The sequence below is a fragment of the Oncorhynchus mykiss genome, chromosome 23 (genome assembly GCF_057628025.1).
Source record: "Oncorhynchus mykiss isolate SJ-2025 chromosome 23, ASM5762802v1, whole genome shotgun sequence".
In the NCBI taxonomy this organism is placed as follows: Eukaryota; Metazoa; Chordata; class Actinopteri; order Salmoniformes; family Salmonidae; genus Oncorhynchus; species Oncorhynchus mykiss.
Window position 1 is genome coordinate 36908808 of NC_143044.1, and position 20934 is coordinate 36929741.

General features: G+C 43.0%; 1 protein-coding gene across 1 annotated transcript in view; it reads right to left on the bottom strand.

Moving 5' to 3' along the window:
- LOC110502837 (choline O-acetyltransferase) overlaps nt 1-20934 on the bottom strand; it is a 29365-nt gene that overhangs the window by 4713 nt on the left and 3718 nt on the right. Inside the window, exons 4-14 of the mRNA XM_036960551.2 lie at nt 18607-18725; nt 13902-13955; nt 13091-13268; nt 7234-7411; nt 6884-7053; nt 6550-6650; nt 6126-6254; nt 5766-5888; nt 3777-3918; nt 3312-3374; nt 2662-2799 (exon numbers count right to left, since the gene is read on the bottom strand). Coding sequence (XP_036816446.1) covers nt 2662-2799; nt 3312-3374; nt 3777-3918; nt 5766-5888; nt 6126-6254; nt 6550-6650; nt 6884-7053; nt 7234-7411; nt 13091-13268; nt 13902-13955; nt 18607-18725 — 1395 coding nt within the window. The remainder of the gene's footprint in view (nt 1-2661; nt 2800-3311; nt 3375-3776; nt 3919-5765; nt 5889-6125; nt 6255-6549; nt 6651-6883; nt 7054-7233; nt 7412-13090; nt 13269-13901; nt 13956-18606; nt 18726-20934) is intronic.

The following is a 20934-nucleotide window of genomic DNA, read 5'->3' on the forward strand; positions in this document are numbered from 1 at the left end:
AGATGGGAAAGGGCAGTGTGGAGTGCAATTTCAATTGTGTTATCTTTGTGGATCTGTTGGGGCAGTATGCATATCGAAGTGGGTCTAGGATTTCCGGGATGATGGTGTTGATGGTGTTGTTTGAGCCAAGACCAGCCTTTCAAAGCACTTCATGGCTACAGACGTGAGTGCTACAGGGCAGTAGTAATTTAGGCAGGTTACCTCCGCGTTCTTGGGCACAGGGACTATGGTGGTCTGCTTGAAACATGTAGGTATTACAGACTCGGTCAAGGAGAGGTTGAAAATGTCAATGAAGACACTTGCTCTGAGGACACATCCTGGTAATCCGTCTGGCCCCGCGGCCATGTGAATGTTGACCTGTTTAAAGGTCTTGCTAGCATCAGCTACGGAGAGCGTGATCACACAGTCGTCCGGAACAGCTGGGGCTCTCATGCATGTTTCAGTTTTGCTTGCCTCAAAGCAAGAATAAACGGCATTTAGCCCGTCTGGTAGGCTCACGTTGCTGGGCAGCTTGCGGCTAGGTTTCCCTTTGTAGTTGGTAATAGTTTGCAAGCCCTGCCACATCCGACGAGCATCAGAGCAAGTGTAGTAGGATTCAATCTTACTCCTGTATAAACACTTTGCCTGTTTGATGGTTCATCAGAGGGCATAGCGGGATTTCTTACAAACGTCCAGATTAGTGTCCCACTCCTTGAAAGCGGCAGCTCTAGCCTTTAGCTCAGTGTTAATATTGCTAAAATTGCCACTGCCATCTACTCAGGTATACTCAGGTATACTTTAACTAGGGATTTATAAGTAGTTATATAAACTGTTACTGATTACTTCATAGATGATTTATATATATGTAATACATAGTTATAACACAATTGGTTGAAATAATATTATTGTCATCTAGCTGCTTGTCAAATACTAAGATTAGAGGTACAGTGCCTTGCGAAAGTATTCGGCCCCCTTGAACTTTGCGACCTTTTGCCACATTTCAGGCTTCAAACATAAAGATATAAAACTGTATTTTTTTGTGAAGAATCAACAACAAGTGGGACACAATCATGAAGTGGAACGACATTTATTGGATATTTCAAACTTTTTTACCAAATCAAAAACTGAAAAATTGGCCATGCAAAATTATTCAGCCCTTTTACTTTCAGTGCAGCAAACTCTCTCCAGAAGTTCAGTGAGGATCTCTGAATGATCCAATGTTGACCTAAATGACTAATGATGATAAATTACAATCCACCTGTGTGTAATCAAGTCTCCGTATAAATGCACCTGCACTGTGATAGTCTCAGAGGTCCGTCAAAAGCGCAGAGAGCATCATGAAGAACAAGGAACACACCAGGCAGGTCCGAGATACTGCTGTGAAGAAGTTTAAAGCCGGATTTGGATACAAAAAGATTTCCCAAGCTTTAAACATCCCAAGGAGCACTGTGCAAGCGATAATATTGAAATGGAAGGAGTATCAGACCACTGCAAATCTACCAAGACCTGGCCGTCCCTCTAAACTTTCAGCTCATACAAGGAGAAGACTGATCAGAGATGCAGCCAAGAGGCCCATGATCACTCTGGATGAACTGCAGAGATCTACAGCTGAGGTGAGAGACTCTGTCCATAGGACAACAATCAGTCGTATATTGCACAAATCTGGCCTTTATGAAAGAGTGGCAAGAAGAAAGCCATTTCTTAAAGATATCCATAAAAAGTGTTGTTTAAAGTTTGCCACAAGCCACCTGGGAGACACACCAAACATATGGAAGAAGGTGCTCTGGTCAGATGAAACCAAAATTGAACTTTTTGCCAACAATGCAAAATGTTATGTTTGGCGTAAAAGCAACACAGCACATCACCCTGAACACACCATCCCCACTGTCAAACATGGTGGTGGCAGCATCATGGTTTGGGCCTGCTTTTCTTCAGCAGGGACAGGGAAGATGGTTAAAATTGATGGGAAGATGGATGGAGCCAAATACAGGACCATTCTGGAAGAAAACCTGATGGAGTCTGCAAAAGACCTGAGACTGGGACGGAGATGTGTCTTCCAACAAGACAATGATCCAAAACATAAAGCAAAATCTACAATGGAATGGTTCAAAAATTAACATATCCAGGTGTTAGAATGGCCAAGTCAAAGTCCAGACCTGAATCCAATCGAGAATCTGTGGAAAGAACTGAAAACTGCTGTTCACAAATGCTCTCCATCCAACCTCACTGAGCTCGAGCTGTTTTGCAAGGAAGAATGGGAAAAAATGTCAGTCTCTCGATGTGCAAAACAGATAGAAACATACGACTTACAGCTGTAATCGCAGCAAAAGGTGGCGCTACAAAGTATTAACTTAAGGGGGCTGAATAATTTTGCACGGCCAATTTTTCAGTTTTTGATTTGTTAAAAAAGTTTGAAATATCCAATAAATGTCGTTCCACTTCATGATTGTGTCCCACTTGTTGTTGATTCTTCACAAAAAAATACAGTTTTCTATCTTTATGTTTGAAGCCTGAAATGTGGCAAAAGGTCGCAAAGTTCAAGGGGGCCGAATACTTTCACAAGGCACTGTATGCATGCATGATTTTGGATAAAAGCATCTGCTAAATTGCACATATTATATAGCATATATAATGGCTGCACTACCAATAGCCACATAGCAAAGCGATGACTAGAGGGTATACCTGACTGGTGGAGAGAATGAACTGGTTACTGGCCACATAGGTTTCATCTGTGAAGATCTCCGGCCTCTCCATCTTGAGCTCTTGTGCGATCTCTCTGAGTCCGAGAAGGTGATTGTCTATTCCCAACCCTGTAATAGCCTGTGAAACACCAAGAACCCTTAGCGCTCCATGTATTTAAGCTAGTTAGGGCCCAATTCAATCAGATCTGTTTTAGCCAACATCTGCATAGCTTTTGGCGGTGTCTGAGGTGGAACTGCGTTAGAGCTGTCAAATCCACAAGTGGCTACCGGCATTATAACTAAAGCGGACATTGCCACTGGAAGCACAGAGTTGCATTAAGAGAAATCCCATGCAGCCTTGTTTACAAGTTCGAACACTGGAATGTGAGATGTAATCTACACCTCGATTAGGCTGATAGAAATCCTCATTATTTAGTTTAATGATTTTCAATTTCGCGTCATTATTTCTACATAGGCTACACTCTCTCGTTCTGAACCTTTAATGCGAGTGGGGCGGGTGTGGCTTCGTGACAAGGATCACAAGAGCAGCGGTTAATGCTTGATCTGATTGAATCTAGGCCTTGAAAAATATGTTTCTCTTTATCAAATTGACTTATGCAATGGACAGTTTATTCAAATATCTGCACTTACTGTGATTGTGTAATTTGTCTGGGCGTTAATTGCATCCCACAATTGTTTCATCTTTTCAGAATCCTGTAAAATGTAATACAAACAAGATCACAATAAATAATTACATTAAGTCTTATGAGCTAAATATGATTACTCCACTTTGAACATGTTATGAGAGGAGACAAGGAGTCATATGAGAGATTGTGCTTGAAATATGTAGAGGGATCAGCTGCTTGTGTGTGTGTGTGTGTGTGTGTGTGTGTGTGTGTGTGTGTGTGTGTGTGTGTGTGTGTGTGTGTGTGTATGTGTGTGTGTGTGTGTGTGTGTGTGTGTGTGCTTCTGTGCATTGCTTGTGTGTTTGTGGCTGGAACAACGGACTCTCGACTCTGGTGGGAGGGAGGCGGTGGCACCAGTTAAGAGGACATGATGAACAGTATAATGGGAGTAGCCCAGTATTTGGGGGACTAAGTATGAAAAATGACTCACAGAGAGAGATGCCTTCTCGTCCGTCATGGCCTTCACAAAGGCCAGAGCCTCGGAGGTAGCTGAACGGATGTTGTCCACCCGGCCCTCATGGAAACGACGGATAGATGCACTTTCATAAGTGGACACCAGCCTTCCATTGCATCTGAGAAATCAAAAAGAAAATATACAGTGGGGCAAAAAAGTATTTAGTCAGCCACCAATTGTGCAAGATCTCCCACTTAAAAGATGAGAGAGGTCTGTAATTGTCATCACAGGTACACTTCAACTATGACAGTCAAAATTAGAAAAAAAATCCAGAAACTAACATTGTAGGATTTTTTATGAATTTATTTGCAAATTATGGTGGAAAATAAGTATTTGGTCACCTACAAACAAGCAAGATTTCTGGCTCTCACAGACCTGTAACTTCTTCTTTAAGAGGCTCCTCTGTCCTCCACTCGTTACCTGTATTAATAGCACCTGTTTGAACTTGTTATCAGCATAAAAGACACCCGTCCACAACCTCAAACAGTCACACTCCAAACTCCACTATGGCCAAGACCAAAGAGCTGTCAAAGGACACCAGAAATAAAATTGTAGACCTGCACCATGCTGGGAAGACTGAATCTGCAATATGTAAGCAGCTTGGTTTGAAGAAATCAACTGTGGGAGCAATTATTAGGAAATGGAAGACATACAAGACCACTGATAATCTCCCTCGATCTGGGGCTCCACGCAAGATCTCACCCCGTGGGGTCAAAATGATCACAAGAACGGTGAGCAAAAATCCCAGAACCACACGGGTGGACCTAATGACCTGCAGAGAGCTGGGACCAAAGTAACAAAGCCTACCATCAGTAACACACTACGCCGCCAGGGACTCAAATCCTGCAGTGCCAGACGTGTCCCCCTGCTTAAACCAGTACATGTTCAGGCCCGTCTGAAGTTTGCCAGAGAGCATTTGGATGATCCAGAAGAAGATTGGGAGAATGTCATATGGTCAGATGAAACCAAAATAGAACTTTTTGGTAAAAACTCAACTCGTCATGTTTGGAGGACATCCAAAGAGTTGCATCCAAAGAACACCATACCTACTGTGAAGCATGTGGGTGGAAACATGCTTTGGGGCTGTTTTCCTCAAAGGGACCAGGACGACTGATCCGTGTAAAGGAAAGAATGAATGGGGCCATGTATCGTGAGATTTTGAGTGAAAACCTCCTTCCATCAGCAAGGGCATTGAAGATGAAACGTGGCCGGGTCTTTCAGCATGACAATGATCCCAAACACACCGCCCGGGCAACGAAGGAGTGGCTTCGTAAGAAGCATTTCAAGGTCCTGGAGTGGCCTAGCCAGTCTCCAGATCTCAACCCCATAGAAAATCTTTGGAGGGAGTTGAAAGTCTGTGTTGCCCAGCAACAGCCCCAAAACATCACCCCAAAACATCACTAGAGGAGATCTGCGTGGAGGAATGGGCCAAAATACCAGCAACAGTGTGTGCAAACCTTGTGAAGACTTACAGAAAACGTTTGACCTCTGTCATTGCCAACAAAGGGTATATAACAAAGCATTGAGATAAACTTTTGTTATTGACCAAATACTTATTTTCCACCATAATTTGCAAATAAATTCATTAAAAATCCTACAATGTGATTTTCTGGATTTTTTTTCTAATTTTGTCTGTCATAGTTGAAGTGTACCTATGATGACAATTACAGGCCTCTCTCATCTTTTTAAGTGGGAGAACTTGCACAATTGGTGGCTGACTAAATACTTTTTTGCCCCACTGTATATAATTACTGTATATCAATGGAGACACTTCCATAAATAAACTTTATGTGTGACCAACGAAACAAAGTTCCTTGAGGTTTTTGTTGTTTTAAAATTACTGTCATTAATCAGCAAACAATGTATTAAAATTAATAGTGTGCTGATACAGTATAATAAGTCTTAATTTATCAAAACAACCAACCACATGTTATTTTAGATACATTTCATACAGGTGTACTATACCTGTAGAACGCCAGTTGTAGAGCCACCTGTATGTATGCATCTGGGCTCATCTTCTGTTTCTTGATGAATTCTTTTCCATAGACCTCAAACTTGTGCACATCCATGTCCAGATCTCTAACCAGCCTGAGGAATAGAAAACATTGATGAATATGAAACAACGTTTGGATTCAAAATGCATTGGTTATTGTAGTGAGGGGGTAAGATTAAGGGTAGATTACTAGATGGCAGGGCTATGCTGTGTGTGTGTGTGTGTGTGTGTGTGTGTGTGTGTGTGTGTGTGTGTGTGTGTGTGTGTGTGTGTGTGTGTGTGTGTGTGTGTGTGTGTGTGTGTGTGTGTGTGTGTGTGTGTGTGTGTCTTACCTCTGTAGTCTCTCAGCAGAGGCCTTCAGGAGGTCCTGGATGTGAGGTGTGGTCTTCCAGAGCAGTCTGGCAGGAGTAGGAAGCTCCGACACGCTGGTGGCCCTCCCCATCTTGGAGGGACTTCCAGTCCTGTGGAGAAAGCACGTCACATGACTTCCTTTGAATCATGTATTATTATTTATAAATGTATTATTCATCAACAGCATGCTGCTTTATGACAGACCTCAAATAATACAATTTGATTTGATTTGATTAATACATTAGCTGTAAATGTGAATGATCTGATTTAAGATGTATAATGTAATAAACTGGCTGTTAACTATATTGCACAGAACCCACAATATAACCTTGGGGGATACCAGTTGTCAACTCCACATAAATCTAACACCATAAGGATGCATTCATGTTTTGTTCCTTTGCTTACATAAATTTCATCAGGTATTCAGTACATGCCACCAGAACGATGCCCTCGAAGGGTGAGTGCTCGCACACTGTTCCACAGACTCCGTCCTCCCCTACAATAAACTGAAATAGAGGAGGGTTACACATCCTACATGGAACTGTCTACGCATCTTTCTATTCCATTCCACGGGCCCAGGGCCTTTATTTATAAGTGTTGATATAGGATCAGGTCAACCCCATCCATATTATCTTATTCTGTATTATCTTCTGTAAAAGGAAAAACTGGTCCTAGATCAGCACTCGGACTCTGAGACACAGTATGAATCCGGGTCGTGGTGCCATTGACATGGCCTTACCTGCATTGGCTTGTCATACCAACGGTTCGCCCCCATCTTCTCATGGCCTCCTCCATGGAGCATCAGCAGGGCTCGGCTGGTATCCCCAACCTCCATCCCACTGGGGTTGTCCAGACACAACACACACAGACACTTCTCAATCACAGCCAATGACTCTCTGTTTACCGAATCTAAGGGAGGGAGGAAGGAAGGGAGACAGACAGACTAGGTGAGTTTATGCAAATATATGTGTTTTCATAGTCTTGCCGAGATTTATTTTGAGTTATTACTATGAGGATATCACTACTTGATAACTGCGTTATTATTATAGTTATGACACAATGCAGACTGAAAGGTGTCTGAAGTGAAACCTTTGATGAGCACTTCTCTAGCCTGGGCCCATTCTGTTCTTCCATCAGACGTCAGCAGACCAAATGGAGGCTGTCTCTCCTCTGAGTTCTCCGCCATCTTCACTATCTTCTCCAACTGGGTTAAGATGTCCATTTCTTTCAGCTTTTTCTTATTTACAACTAGGTCCAACACAAAGAACTGAGAAGAGGAAAAACAAAAATGTTTGGATTAGGATTCATTTTATTGTACCCGAGCGGAAATTTGTCATGAACATGAAAAGGTGTTCGAATATTTACAGGTTAAAACATACATCTGATTTGATGTGCTTTATTATAGGACCTCAAAATAGATTAATATAAAGTCCTGCTGTACATCGGTCCATATGGTAGCTTGCTAACTAAAGTCCTGCTGTACATCGGTCCATACGGTAGCAGGCTAACTAAAGTTCTGCTGTACATCGGTCCATATGGTAGCAGGCTCCATATTGTAGCTGGCTAACTAAAGTCCTGCTGTACATCGGTCCATACGGTAGCAGGCTAACTAAAGTCCTGCTGTACATCGGTCCATACGGTAGCAGGCTAACTAAAGTCCTGCTGTACATCGGTCCATATGGTAGCAGGCTAACTAAAGTTCTGCTGTACATCGGTCCATACGGTCCATACGGTAGCAGGCTAACTAAAGTCTGCTGTACATCGGTCCATAAGGTAGCAGGCTAACTAAAGTCTTGCTGTACATCGGTCCATACGGTCCATACGGTAGCTGGCTAACTAAAGTCCTGCTGTACATCGGTCCATACGGTAGCAGGCTAACTAAAGTTCTGCTGTACATCGGTCCATATGGTAGCTGGCTAACTAAAGTTCTGCTGTACATCAGTCCATATGGTAGCAGGCTAACTAAAGTCCTGCTGTACATCGGTCCATATGGTAGCAGGCTAACTAAAGTCCTGCTGTACATCGGTCCATATGGTAGCAGGCTAACTAAAGTTCTGCTGTACATCGGTCCATATGGTAGCAGGCTAACTAAAGTCCTGCTGTACATCGGTCCATATGGTAGCAGGCTAACTAAAGTCCTGCTGTACATCGGTCCATATGGTAGCAGGCTAACTAAAGTTCTGCTGTACATCGGTCCATATGGTAGCAGGCTAACTAAAGTCCTGCTGTACATCGGTCCATACGGTAGCAGGCTAACTAAAGTTCTGCTGTACATCGGTCCATATGGTAGCAGGCTAACTAAAGTTCTGCTGTACATCGGTCCATATGATAGCAGGCTAACTAAAGTTCTGCTGTACATCGGTCCATATGGTAGCAGGCTAACTAAAGTCCTGCTGTACATCGGTCCATACGGTCCATACGGTAGCAGGCTAACTAAAGTTCTGCTGTACATCGGTCCATATGGTAGCAGGCTAACTAAAGTCCTGCTGTACATCGGTCCATATGGTAGCAGGCTAACTAAAGTCCTGCTGTACATCGGTCCATATGGTAGCAGGCTAACTAAAGTCCTGCTGTACATCGGTCCATATGGTAGCTTGCTAACTAAAGTCCTGCTGTACATCGGTCCATACGGTAGCAGGCTAACTAAAGTCCTGCTGTACATCGGTCCATACGGTAGCAGGCTAACTAAAGTCCTGCTGTACATCGGTCCATACGGTCCATACGGTAGCAGGCTAACTAAAGTCCTGCTGTACATCGGTCCATACGGTAGCTGGCTAACTAAAGTCCTGCTGTCCATCGGGCCATATGGTAGCAGGCTAACTAAAGTCCTGCTGTACATCGGTCCATACGGTAGCTGGCTAACTAAAGTCCTGCTGTACATCGGTCCATACGGTAGCTGGCTAACTAAAGTCCTGCTGTACATCGGGCCATATGGTAGCTTGCTAACTAAAGTCCTGCTGTACATCGGTCCATATGGTAGCTGGCTAACTAAAGTCCTGCTGTACATCGGTCCATACGGTAGCAGGCTAACTAAAGTTCTGCTGTGCATTGGTCCATACGGTAGCAGGCTAACTAAAGTCCTGTTGTACATCGGTCCATATGGTAGCTGGCTAACTAAAGTCCTGCTGTCCATCGGGCCATATGGTAGCTGGCTAACTAAAGTTCTGCTGTACATCGGGCCATATGGTAGCTTGCTAACTAAAGTCCTGCTGTACATCGGTCCATATGGTAGCTGGCTAACTAAAGTCCTGCTGTACATCGGGCCATATGGTAGCTTGCTAACTAAAGTCCTGCTGTACATCGGTCCATATGGTAGCAGGCTAACTAAAGTCCTGCTGTACATCGGTCCATATGGTAGCTGGCTAACTAAAGTCCTGCTGTGCATTGGTCCATATGATAGCTTGCTAACTAAAGTCCTGCTGTACATCGGTCCATATGGTAGCAGGCTAACTAAAGTTCTGCTGTACATCGGTCCATACGGTAGCTTGCTAACTAAAGTCCTGCTGTACATCGGTCCATACGGTAGCAGGCTAACTAAAGTTCTGCTGTACATCGGTCCATATGGTAGCTTGTTAACTAAAGTCCTGCTGTACATCGGTCCATATGGTAGCTTGCTAACTAAAGTTCTGCTGTACATCGGTCCATACGGTAGCAGGCTAACTAAAGTCCTGCTGTACATCGGTCCATACGGTAGCAGGCTAACTAAAGTTCTGCTGTACATCGGTCCATACGGTAGCTGGCTAACTAAAGTTCTGCTGTACATCGGTCCATACGGTCCATACGGTAGCAGGCTAACTAAAGTCCTGCTGTACATCGGTCCATACGGTCCATACGGTAGCAGGCTAACTAAAGTCCTGCTGTACATCGGTCCATACGGTCCATACGTTAGCAGGCTAACTAAAGTCCTGCTGTACATCGGTCCATATGGTAGCTGGCTAACTAAAGTCCTGCTGTGCATTGGTCCATATGATAGCTTGCTAACTAAAGTCCTGCTGTACATCGGTCCATATGGTAGCAGGCTAACTAAAGTCCTGCTGTGCATTGGTCCATATGATAGCTTGCTAACTAAAGTCCTGCTGTACATCGGTCCATATGGTAGCTGGCTAACTAAAGTCCTGCTGTGCATTGGTCCATATGATAGCTTGCTAACTAAAGTCCTGCTGTACATCGGTCCATATGGTAGCAGGCTAACTAAAGTTCTGCTGTACATCGGTCCATACGGTAGCAGGCTAACTAAAGTTCTGCTGTACATCGGTCCATATGGTAGCTGGCTAACTAAAGTCCGGCTGTACATCGGTCCATACAGTAGCAGGCTAACTAAAGTCCTGCTGTACATCGGTCCATACGGTAGCTGGCTAACTAAAGTTCTGCTGTACATCGGTCCATACGGTCCATACGGTAGCAGGCTAACTAAAGTCCTGCTGTACATCGGTCCATACGGTCCATACGGTAGCAGGCTAACTAATGTCCTGCTGTGCATCGGTCCATACGGTAGCTGGCTAACTAAAGTTCTGCTGTACATCGGTCCATACGGTAGCTGGCTAACTAAAGTCCTGCTGTGCATCGGTCCATACGGTAGCTGGCTAACTAAAGTTCTGCTGTACATCGGTCCATATGGTAGCTTGCTAACTAAAGTCCTGCTGTGCATCGGTCCATACGGTAGCAGGCTAACTAAAGTTCTGCTGTACATCGGTCCATACGGTCCATACGGTAGCAGGCTAACTAATGTCCTGCTGTGCATCGGTCCATACGGTAGCTGGCTAACTAATGTTCTGCTGTACATCGGTCCATATGGTAGCTTGCTAACTAAAGTCCTGCTGTGCATCGGTCCATATGGTAGCTTGCTAACTAAAGTCCTGCTGTACATCGGTCCATATGGTAGCTTGCTAACTAAAGTTCTGCTGTGCATCGGTCCATATGGTAGCTTGCTAACTAAAGTCCTGCTGTACATCGGTCCATATGGTAGCTTGCTAACTAAAGTTCTGCTGTGCATCGGTCCATATGGTAGCTTGCTAACTAAAGTCCTGCTGTACATCGGTCCATATGGTAGCTGGCTAACTAAAGTTCTGCTGTGCATCGGTCCATATGGTAGCTTGCTAACTAAAGTCCTGCTGTACATCGGTCCATATGGTAGCTTGCTAACTAAAGTTCTGCTGTACATCGGTCCATACGGTAGCAGGCTAACTAAAGTTCTGCTGTACATCGGTCCATATGGTAGCTGGCTAACTAAAGTTCTGCTGTGCATCGGTCCATACGGTAGCAGGCTAACTAAAGTCCTGCTGTACATCGGTCCATATGGTAGCAGGCTAACTAAAGTTCTGCTGTGCATCGGTCCATACGGTAGCAGGCTAACTAAAGTTCTGCTGTACATCGGTCCATACGGTAGCAGGCTAACTAAAGTCCTGCTGTACATCGGTCCATACGGCAGCTGGCTAATTAAAGTCCTATGGGTCCTGGTCAAAAGTATTGCACTACATAGGGAATAGGGGGGCATTTGGGACGCAACCTGATCAATTGTCCTTGTGACTCAAGGTGGCTCTCTGGCAAAATGGCAGATTCATTGTCATTGTATTCATTGTAAAAGATAACTCTTGGCTTCCCACCCTAATAGTCATGGTTACTTTAACGGTCTTCACATTGTTTATTGTTTATGTTGATGTTTCTGATGTTTCTGACGTTTTCCCTTTATGAACTTTGAACCATGACCTTCGGAAAGTATTCCGACCCAAATATAAAATACCTTATTTACCTTATTTACATAATTCTTCAGACCCTTTGCTATGAGACTTAAAATTGAGCTAAGGTGCATCCTGTTTCCATTGATAATCCTTGAGATCAAATCAAATCAAAATCAAATCAAATCAATGGTGGCCATCCAACATTCTTAAATGGAAGAAATTTGGAACCACCAATGACTCTTCCTAGAGCTGGCCACCCGGCCAAACTGAGCAATCAGGAGAAAAGGGCCTTGGCCAGGGAGGTGACCAAGGACCCGATGGTCACTCCTACAGAGCTTTAGAGTTCCTCTGTGGAGATGGGAGAACATTCCAGAAGGACAACCATCTCTGCAGAATTCCACCAATCATGACTTTATGGACGGAAGCCACTCACTCCTCAGTAAGAGGCACATGACAGCCGCTTGGAGTTTTCCAAAAGACTCTCAGATCATGAGAAACAAGATTCTCTGTTCTGACTAAATCTTTTCTTTCTATCTGCATTATTGGGAAGGGCCCGCATTTCACTGTAACCTGTTGTTTACGAAGAAAATTGTACAATTAGATTTGATATAATGCACTACTTTTTTAACATTTATTTATTTTCTCCCCAATTTCGTGGTATCCAATTGTTAGTAGTTACTATCTTGTCTCATCGCTACAACTCCCGTACTGGATCAGGAGAGACAAAGGTCGAAAGCCATGCGTCCGAAACAATGTGTCGAGGAAACGCTCACTGTGTCGGAGGTTAGCGCTCACTGCACAGGAGTTGCTGGTGCGCGATGAGACAAGGATATCCCTAACGGCCAAACCCTCCCTAACCCGGACAACCGACGAAATTAGGCCAATTGTGCGTCGCCCCACGGACCTCCCGGTCGCGGCCAGCTGCAACAGAGCCTGGGCGCGAACCCAGAGTCTCTGGTGGCACAGGAAGCACTGCAATGCAGTGCCCAAGACCACTGAGCCACCCGGGAGGTCATAATGCACTACTTTTGACCAGGGCCCATAAGGATAGGAAAAGGGTGCCATTTGATACGCAATCTTAAGGCGCAATTCAATCCGTAGCGCTAAAGACCTGCGCTACAGCATAATATAAATTTAAAGGCATTGTTCCCGCGTTCGCTGAGACTGCATTCACGGTAAATGCTGCATACGTCGGCTCAATCGGAAATTATCTTTACATTTCAATCACACCGCTATGGATTGAATCAAGCGCTTAGTCTCTCTCTGACCTGGTTCTTGCATGCCACGATGATGTGCTCCTGCTCAGTCGACCCAGGCTTGTGGATGATGAGGGTGTCCCTCTTGTGGCCGGGCAGACGGTATGTGTTGAAGAGACGGTAATACTGCTTCATACACAGAGGGGTCCCTGCCAGCTGGCCCCGAGCAAAGTCCACAGGCAACACCCGCCTGTCAGACCCCAAGGCCCAGGAGACACACAGACACAGAGACTCAGACAACCCTCAGCTGCTCTGGAGAGGACATTTATATTCTACATGGTATGTGTACTCTGTTTCTGTATAAATAAATACATATTTGTTTGTTTTATTTTCTAGATGAGGTATGTGTACTCTGTTTCTATGTGTTATTTATGTTTATGATAAATAGTACACAGGCAACGCCCACCTGTCAGGCAGCAGGCCCAGGAAACACACAGAGACACAGAGGCATGGGACTTCAGACAACCTCAGCTGCTCTACAGGACCGTTTTATCCACTTACATTCTAGATCCTTCAAACTCAACTCTGAACCTCGAAGCCAGCCTCACTGCATTTTTTAATTGTTCTCTTCTAATCAGGGACTGATTTAGACAAGGGACACCAGGTGTGTGCAATTAGTTATCAGGTAGAGCAGAAAACCAGCAGGCTCTGGACCTCATAAGATAAGAGGTGAATGCCCCTATTCTAGATTGTCTGTATATTGTGTTTATAAATAAAAGTGTTATTTTCCCCCTTTATATTGTAGAATATAGATTATCGTCATACTCACCTTCTATGGTATAGAATAGACTAGAGTGGACAAACTGTATTTAAGGGCACTCACGTGTCAATACGTTCCTTGTACTCCAGAACTCCTGTGATGAGGTGAGCAGCAAATCTGAGAAGATAGAGAATAGAAAGACTGATTCAGCACACAGCACACAACATCAATAGGACTGGCACAATACAAAGTGTACATGTAACAGTAGATTCATTTAATTACTGGCATCCATTATTAAAATATACCCTTTTTATACAATTTACAACATACAATAATATACTCTACACTATACTATACAATATACTCTACAATATACTCTACACTATTCTCTACACTAAACTCTACGATATACTCAGCGATATACTCAGCAATATACTCTACACTATACTCTGCACTATACTCCACACTATAATCTACACTATACTCCACACTATGCTCTACAATGTACTATAAACTATACTCTACAATATACTCCACACTATACTCTACACTATACTCCACACTATACTCTACAATATACTAAATACTATACTCTACCATATACTCCACACAATACTCTACAATATACTCTACACTATACTCTGCACTCTACAATATACTCTACTATATACTCTACACTGGACTCTGCCATATACTCTGCACTATACTCTACGCTATACTCTACGCTATACTCTACAAAATACTCTACAAAATACTCTACAATATACTCTACACTATACTCTACACTATACTCTACACTATACTCTACAATATACTCTACACTATACTCTACACTATACTCTACAATATACTCTACACTATACTCTACACTTTACTGTACACTATACTGTACACTATACTCTACACTATACTCTACACTATACTCTACAATATACTCTACACTATACTCTACACTATACTCTACAATATACTCTACACTATACTCTACAATATACTCTACACTATACTCTACACTATACTCTACACTATACTCTACAATATACTCTACACTATACTCTACACTATACTCTACAATATACTCTACACTATACTCTACACTTTACTCTACACTATACTGTACACTATACACTCCAATATACTCTTCTTCTTACTCTTTTCTCCATATATGTACAGTATAGTGGTTAGAGCGTTGGGCCAGTAACCGAAAGGTTGCTGAATCGAATCCCTGAACTGACAAGGTAAAAATCTGTCGTTCTGTCCCTGAACAAGGCAGTTTGATCTTAACTGACTTGCCTGGTTAAATAAATAATTAAAATATGTATTACTGAATTGTAACTATATACTTGTTCTGCATGTGGATATTTTATTCATCCATATCCCTAATTTAAATATCCACATATACTGATTGACAAACAGTTCCAGGCTGTTACTTTAACATCTCCATCTGCTCACGATGCTTCAAATGCACGCAAGACACACCACAACCCACTCCCCCCTTTTCTCATTGGAGAGCTATAATTACATTTCTACTAGATTATAGGGCTATGCTGTGTGTGCGCGTGTGTGTGCACGCGTGTTTGTGTGTGTGTGTGTGTGCGTGCGTGTGTGTGTGTGTGTGTGCGTGCGTATGTCTGCGTATGTGTGTGTGCGTGTGTATTTTTGCGTGCGTGCGTGTGTGTGTTTTCGTGCGTGCGTGCGTGTGTTTTCATGCGTGCGTGTGTGTGTTTTCGTGCGTGCGTGTGTGTTTTTGTGTGTGTATGTGTGTGCGTGTGTGTGTGTATCTAGATAAGGAGCAAAACACAGCGCCACGTCAGCCCTGGTGTTTTCTGTCATTTGTCTCAGTGTTTATGTGTTCAAACTCCAGATCAATATACAAAGTGGGCTACACCACACACACACAAACATACACACACAGATACTTATTACACCCCCCAACCACACATTCACCACCACACCCCTGTATGGAGGCTGAGGATGGGGAGGAGGAGGGCAGCCAGCTAAGCAGGCCACCAGTCTCAGCGGACTGCTTAGATCTTTCACTCCTAATCTAATAAGACTCTCTGTCGGTCTATTAGCAGGCTGTTCTGGAGGTCCTGCTAGTTTTCACTTTGCTCACTGTGAGCTGACAAAAGCTAATGTTGACTAACAGTACACAGTCTGTATCTGGTGTGTATGTGTGTGCTTGTGTTTGTGCATGTGTGTGTGTGTGTGTGTAATTGTGTGTTTGTGTGTGTGTGTTTGTGTGTTGTCTGTCAGGCTGGCTGACCACAGCTCATTTAATAAGCAGCAGAGATGTAGAGAAGAGATGATGCAGACTGGCTACTGATACTCTCCACGTACTGCAGCTTGTAAATCTGGTTTGGTTTATGCCTGCTGAAAACATTGTTGTAAATCTGGTTTGTTTTATGCCTGATGAAAACATTGTTGTAAATCTGGTTTGCTTTATGCCTGCTAAAACATTGTTGTAAATTTGGTTTGGTTAATGCCTGCTGAAAACATTGTTGTAAATCTGGTTTGGTTTATGCCTGCTGAAAACATTGTAAATCTGGTTTGGTTAATGCCTGCTGAAAACATTGTTGTAAATCTGGTTTGGTTAATGCCTGCTGAAAACATTGTTGTAAATCTGGTTTGGTTTATGCCTGCTGAAAACATTGTTGTAAATCTGGTTTGGTTTATGCCTGCTGAAAACATTGTTGTAAATCTGGTTTGGTTTATGCCTGCTGAAAACATTGTTGTAAATCTTGTTTGGTTTGTGCATGCTGAAAACATTGTTGTAAATCTCTCACCAAATGTGGTTTACAGTACAGGACAGGAAGCATAGTAGCCATGTATTGCATTGCACCAGCACCATTGTATATTGCAGAATAATACAATATTGTACTCTGTATATTGTATTTACCATTATATAGTTGGACAGCTTCTAGTTGTGGAGGGATTCAGGATGAGAAAATGCAAAAATAAATAAATAACTATCTAAATAAGTAAGTACCTAGTTCAAACAGTCAAAATCATCTCAATGTACATAGTCTCTAGTCAGAGTAGCTGATTTGGTTTGGGTGCCGAGATTACTACAGAATGTACATGACTCCATGTTGTCAGGTATAATTAAGCTGGTTGTCAGTCAAACAGCACTAATCTTATTCACACTGAGGAAGTGAGTCTTTCAAATACCTGAGTGAGTCTTTCACACAGTGGGGAGAACAAGTATTTGATACACTGACGATTTTGCAGGTTTGCCTACTTACAAAGCATGTAGAGAGAGGTCTGTAATTTTTATCATAGGTTCACTTCAACTGTGAGAGACGGAATCTAAAACAAAATTCCAGAAAATCACATTGTATGATTTTTAAGTAATTAATTTGCATTTTATTGCATGACATAAGTATTTGATACATCAGAAAAGCATAACTTAATATTTGGTACAGAAACCTTTGTTTGCAATTACAGAGATCATACATTTCCTGTAGTTCTTGACCAGGTTTGCACACACTGCAGCAGAGATTTTGGCCCACTCCTCCATACAGACCTTCTCCAGATCCTTCAGGTTTCGGGGCTGTCGCTGGGAAACACGGACTTTCAGCTCCCTCCAAAGATTTTCTACTGGGTTCAGGTCTGGAGACTGGCTAGACCACTCCAGGACCTTGAGATGCTTCTTACGGAGCTACTCCTTAGTTGCCCTGGCTGTGTGTTTTGGGTCGTTGTCATGCTGGAAGACCCAGCCACGGCCCATCTTCAATGCTCTTACAGAGGGAAGGAGGTTGTTGGCCAAGATCTCGCGATACATGGCCCCATCCATCCTCCCCTCAATACGGTGCAGTCGTCCTTTCCCTTTTGCAGAAAAGCATCCCCAAAGAATGATGTTTCCACCTCCATGCTTCACGGTTGGGATGGTGTTCTTGGGGTTGTACTCATTCTTCTTCTTCCTCCTCCAAACACGGCTAGTGGAGTTTAGACCAAAATGCTCTATTTTTGTCTCATCAGACCACATGACCTTCTCCCATTCGTCCTCTGGATCATCCAGGTGGTCATTGGCAAACTTCAGACGGGCCGGGACATGCGCTGGCTTGAGCAAGGGGGACCTTGCGTGCGCTGCAGGATTTTAATCCATGACGGCGTAGTGTGTTACTAATGGTTTTCTTTGAGACTGTGGTCCCAGCTCTCTTCAGGTCATCGACCAGGTCCTGCCGTGTAGTTTTGGGCTGATCCCTCGCCTTCCTCATGATCATTGATGCCCCACGAGGTGAGATCTTGCATGGAGCCCCAGACCGAGGGTGATTGACCATCATCTTGAACTTCTTCCATTTTCTAATAATTGCGCCAACAGTTGTTGCCTTCTCACCAAGCTGCTTGCCTATTGTCCTGTAGCCCATCCCAGCCTTGTGCAGGTCTACAATTTGAACCCTGATGTCCTTACACAGCTCTCTGGTCTTGGCCATTGTGGAGAGGTTGTAGTCTGTTTGATTGAGTGTGTGGACAGGTGTCTTTTATACAGGTAACGAGTTCAAACAGGTGCAGTTAATACAGGTAATGAGTGGAGAACAGGAGGGCTTCTTAAAGAAAAACTAACAGGTCTGTGAGAGCCAGAATTCTTACTGGTTGGTAGGTGATCAAATACTTATGTCATGCAATAAAATGCAAATGAATTACTTAAAAATCATACAATGTGATTTTCTGGATTTTTGTTTTAGATTCCGTCTCTCACAGTTGAAGTGTACCTATGATAAAAATGACAGACCTCTACATGCTTTGTAAGTAGGAAAACCTGCAAAATCAGCAGTGTATCAAATACTTGTTCTCCCCACTGTACCTGGGGGAGTATTTCACATACCTGAGTGAGTCTTTGCGATCTTTAAAGTTTTGTTTTGGGAAGACCATGGCAGGATTGGAGTTGACTGGTAGGGCCAATCTCTGATTCAAATACATATCTTCTAGCCAGTAGTCATAAACCTGAGAGAGCGAGAGATAGAGATGGTGAGAGAGAGAGGGAGAGAGAGAGAACACAGGCACAAGGCCTCCACTTTGTCCATCCATGTTGACAAGGTGCCAAAAGCTGCTCCTGCAGGTTTTTAAACTGTGGCTTTGTTGAACTGGCTTTAAACACAATACTGAAAACGTATTCTTAGAAGGGAATCTCATGGGCATCAGTGTGAGAAGCCATCAATATCATGAGTGCACTGGATATCATAGCAAGATGGAGGGGAGTAGAGGAGGTGAGAGGCTGCAGCAGCAGGAGTGGGAGTTTGATAGAGAACAGAGAGAAAGAGAGGACAAAAAGACTACAGGAGGAGAGAAGGAGAGAGGCTGCAGCAGGAGGAGTGGGAGTTTGATAGAGAACAAAGAGAAAGAGAGGACAGAAGAACTCTAGGAGGAGAGAGGCTGTGGCGGAGGAGTGGGAGTTTGATAGATATCAGAAAGCTACTTTAATTCAGGACTGACTGATCATCTAAGTGGCCAGTGATGGATCGGTCCTGCAGACACCAAGTGGCAGATCTGATAGATCTATGGCCACAGCTTTAGTTCTTTCCTCCTTCCGTTGCCAGCTGTTATTGATGGTCCAAGTGCATTGGGCCATTTATGAAGTTGATAGTGTCTTCAATCACAGTGTGGAGACTCTACAGTCCTTATGGACAGGTCTCCAATGGGTTATCAAAGGAGATTGTTTAGCTTTCCGTTATCGACACACTCCTGATATATCACACCTTTAGGTCGTGTTTACTTCTACTTGTGCTCTACAATGTTTCAACCTGAAGTGATGCCGAAGTATACTGTACACTCTTAGAAAAAAAGTCTCCCAGTGTCTGGTGGAAAGCAGACTGAACCAGGTTTTCCTATAAGATTTTGCCTTTGCTTAGCTCCAGTCAGTATTTTTTTTTTATCCTGAAAAAACTCCCCAGTCCATATGGATTACAAACATACCCATTACATGATGCAGCCACCACTTTGCTTGAAAATATGGAGAGTGGTACTCAGTAATGTGTTGTATTGGATTTGCCCCAAACATAACACTTTGTATTCAGGACAAAAATTCAGTATTACTTTCATGCATTGTTGCAAACAGGATGCATGTTTTGGAATATTTTATTCTGTACAGCCTTCCTTCTTTTCACTCTGTCAATTAGACTAGTATTGTGGAGTAACTACAATGTTGTTGATCCATCCTCAGTTTTCTCCTATCACAGCCATTAAACTCTGTAACTCTTTTAAAGTCACCATTGGCCTCATGGTAAAATTCCTGAGAGGTTTCCTTCCTCTTCAGCAACTGAGTTAGGATCACCTGTATCTTTGTAGTGACTGGGTGTATTGATACACCATCCAAAGTGTAATCAATAACTTCACCATGCTCAAAGGGATATTCAATGTCTGCTTATTTTTTTATTTGTTTTACTCATCTCTGCGAAGCATTGGAAAAGCTTCCTGGTCTTTGTGATTGAATCTATGTTTTAAATTCACTGCTCGACTGAGGGACATTACAGATAATTGTACATCTGGGGTACAGAGATGAGGTAGCATTAAAAAATTATGTTAAACACTATTATTGTCCTGCAACTTCTTCTGTGACTTGTTAAGCACATTTTTACTCCTGAAAGTATTTAGGCTTGCAATAACAAAGGGGTTGAATACTTATTGACCCAAGACATTTCAGAATTTTCTTTTTTAATTCATTTGGAAACATTTGGAAAAACATCATTCAACTTTGACATTATGGGGCATTGTGTATAGGTTAGTGACATTAAATCTAAATGTAATCCATTTTAAATTCAGCCTGTAACATAACAAAATATGGAAAAAGTCAAGGGGTGTAAATACTTTCTGAAGGCACTGTAGATGGAACCCAAAGGGGTTCCACCTGGAACCAAAAGGGTTCTACCTGGAACTAAAAGGGTTCTAATTGCAACAAAAAAGATTATAGATAGTACCATTTTTTCAAGGAGTGTAGAAGTATAAGGGTATACTACTTTGCATGCTTCACACATGTGGCATCCCATCCCACACCAAATCTGACTTCTGTTTCAAAACAATAGAAACCTAACAAGGATCACACTCCCACAGTGGCTAACAGAATGTATAAGGTGTCATGTTTACATTTACTAGAGGGTCTTGTCTGCCTCCCAAATGACACCTTATTCCCTATAGTGCACACTACCTTTGACCAGAG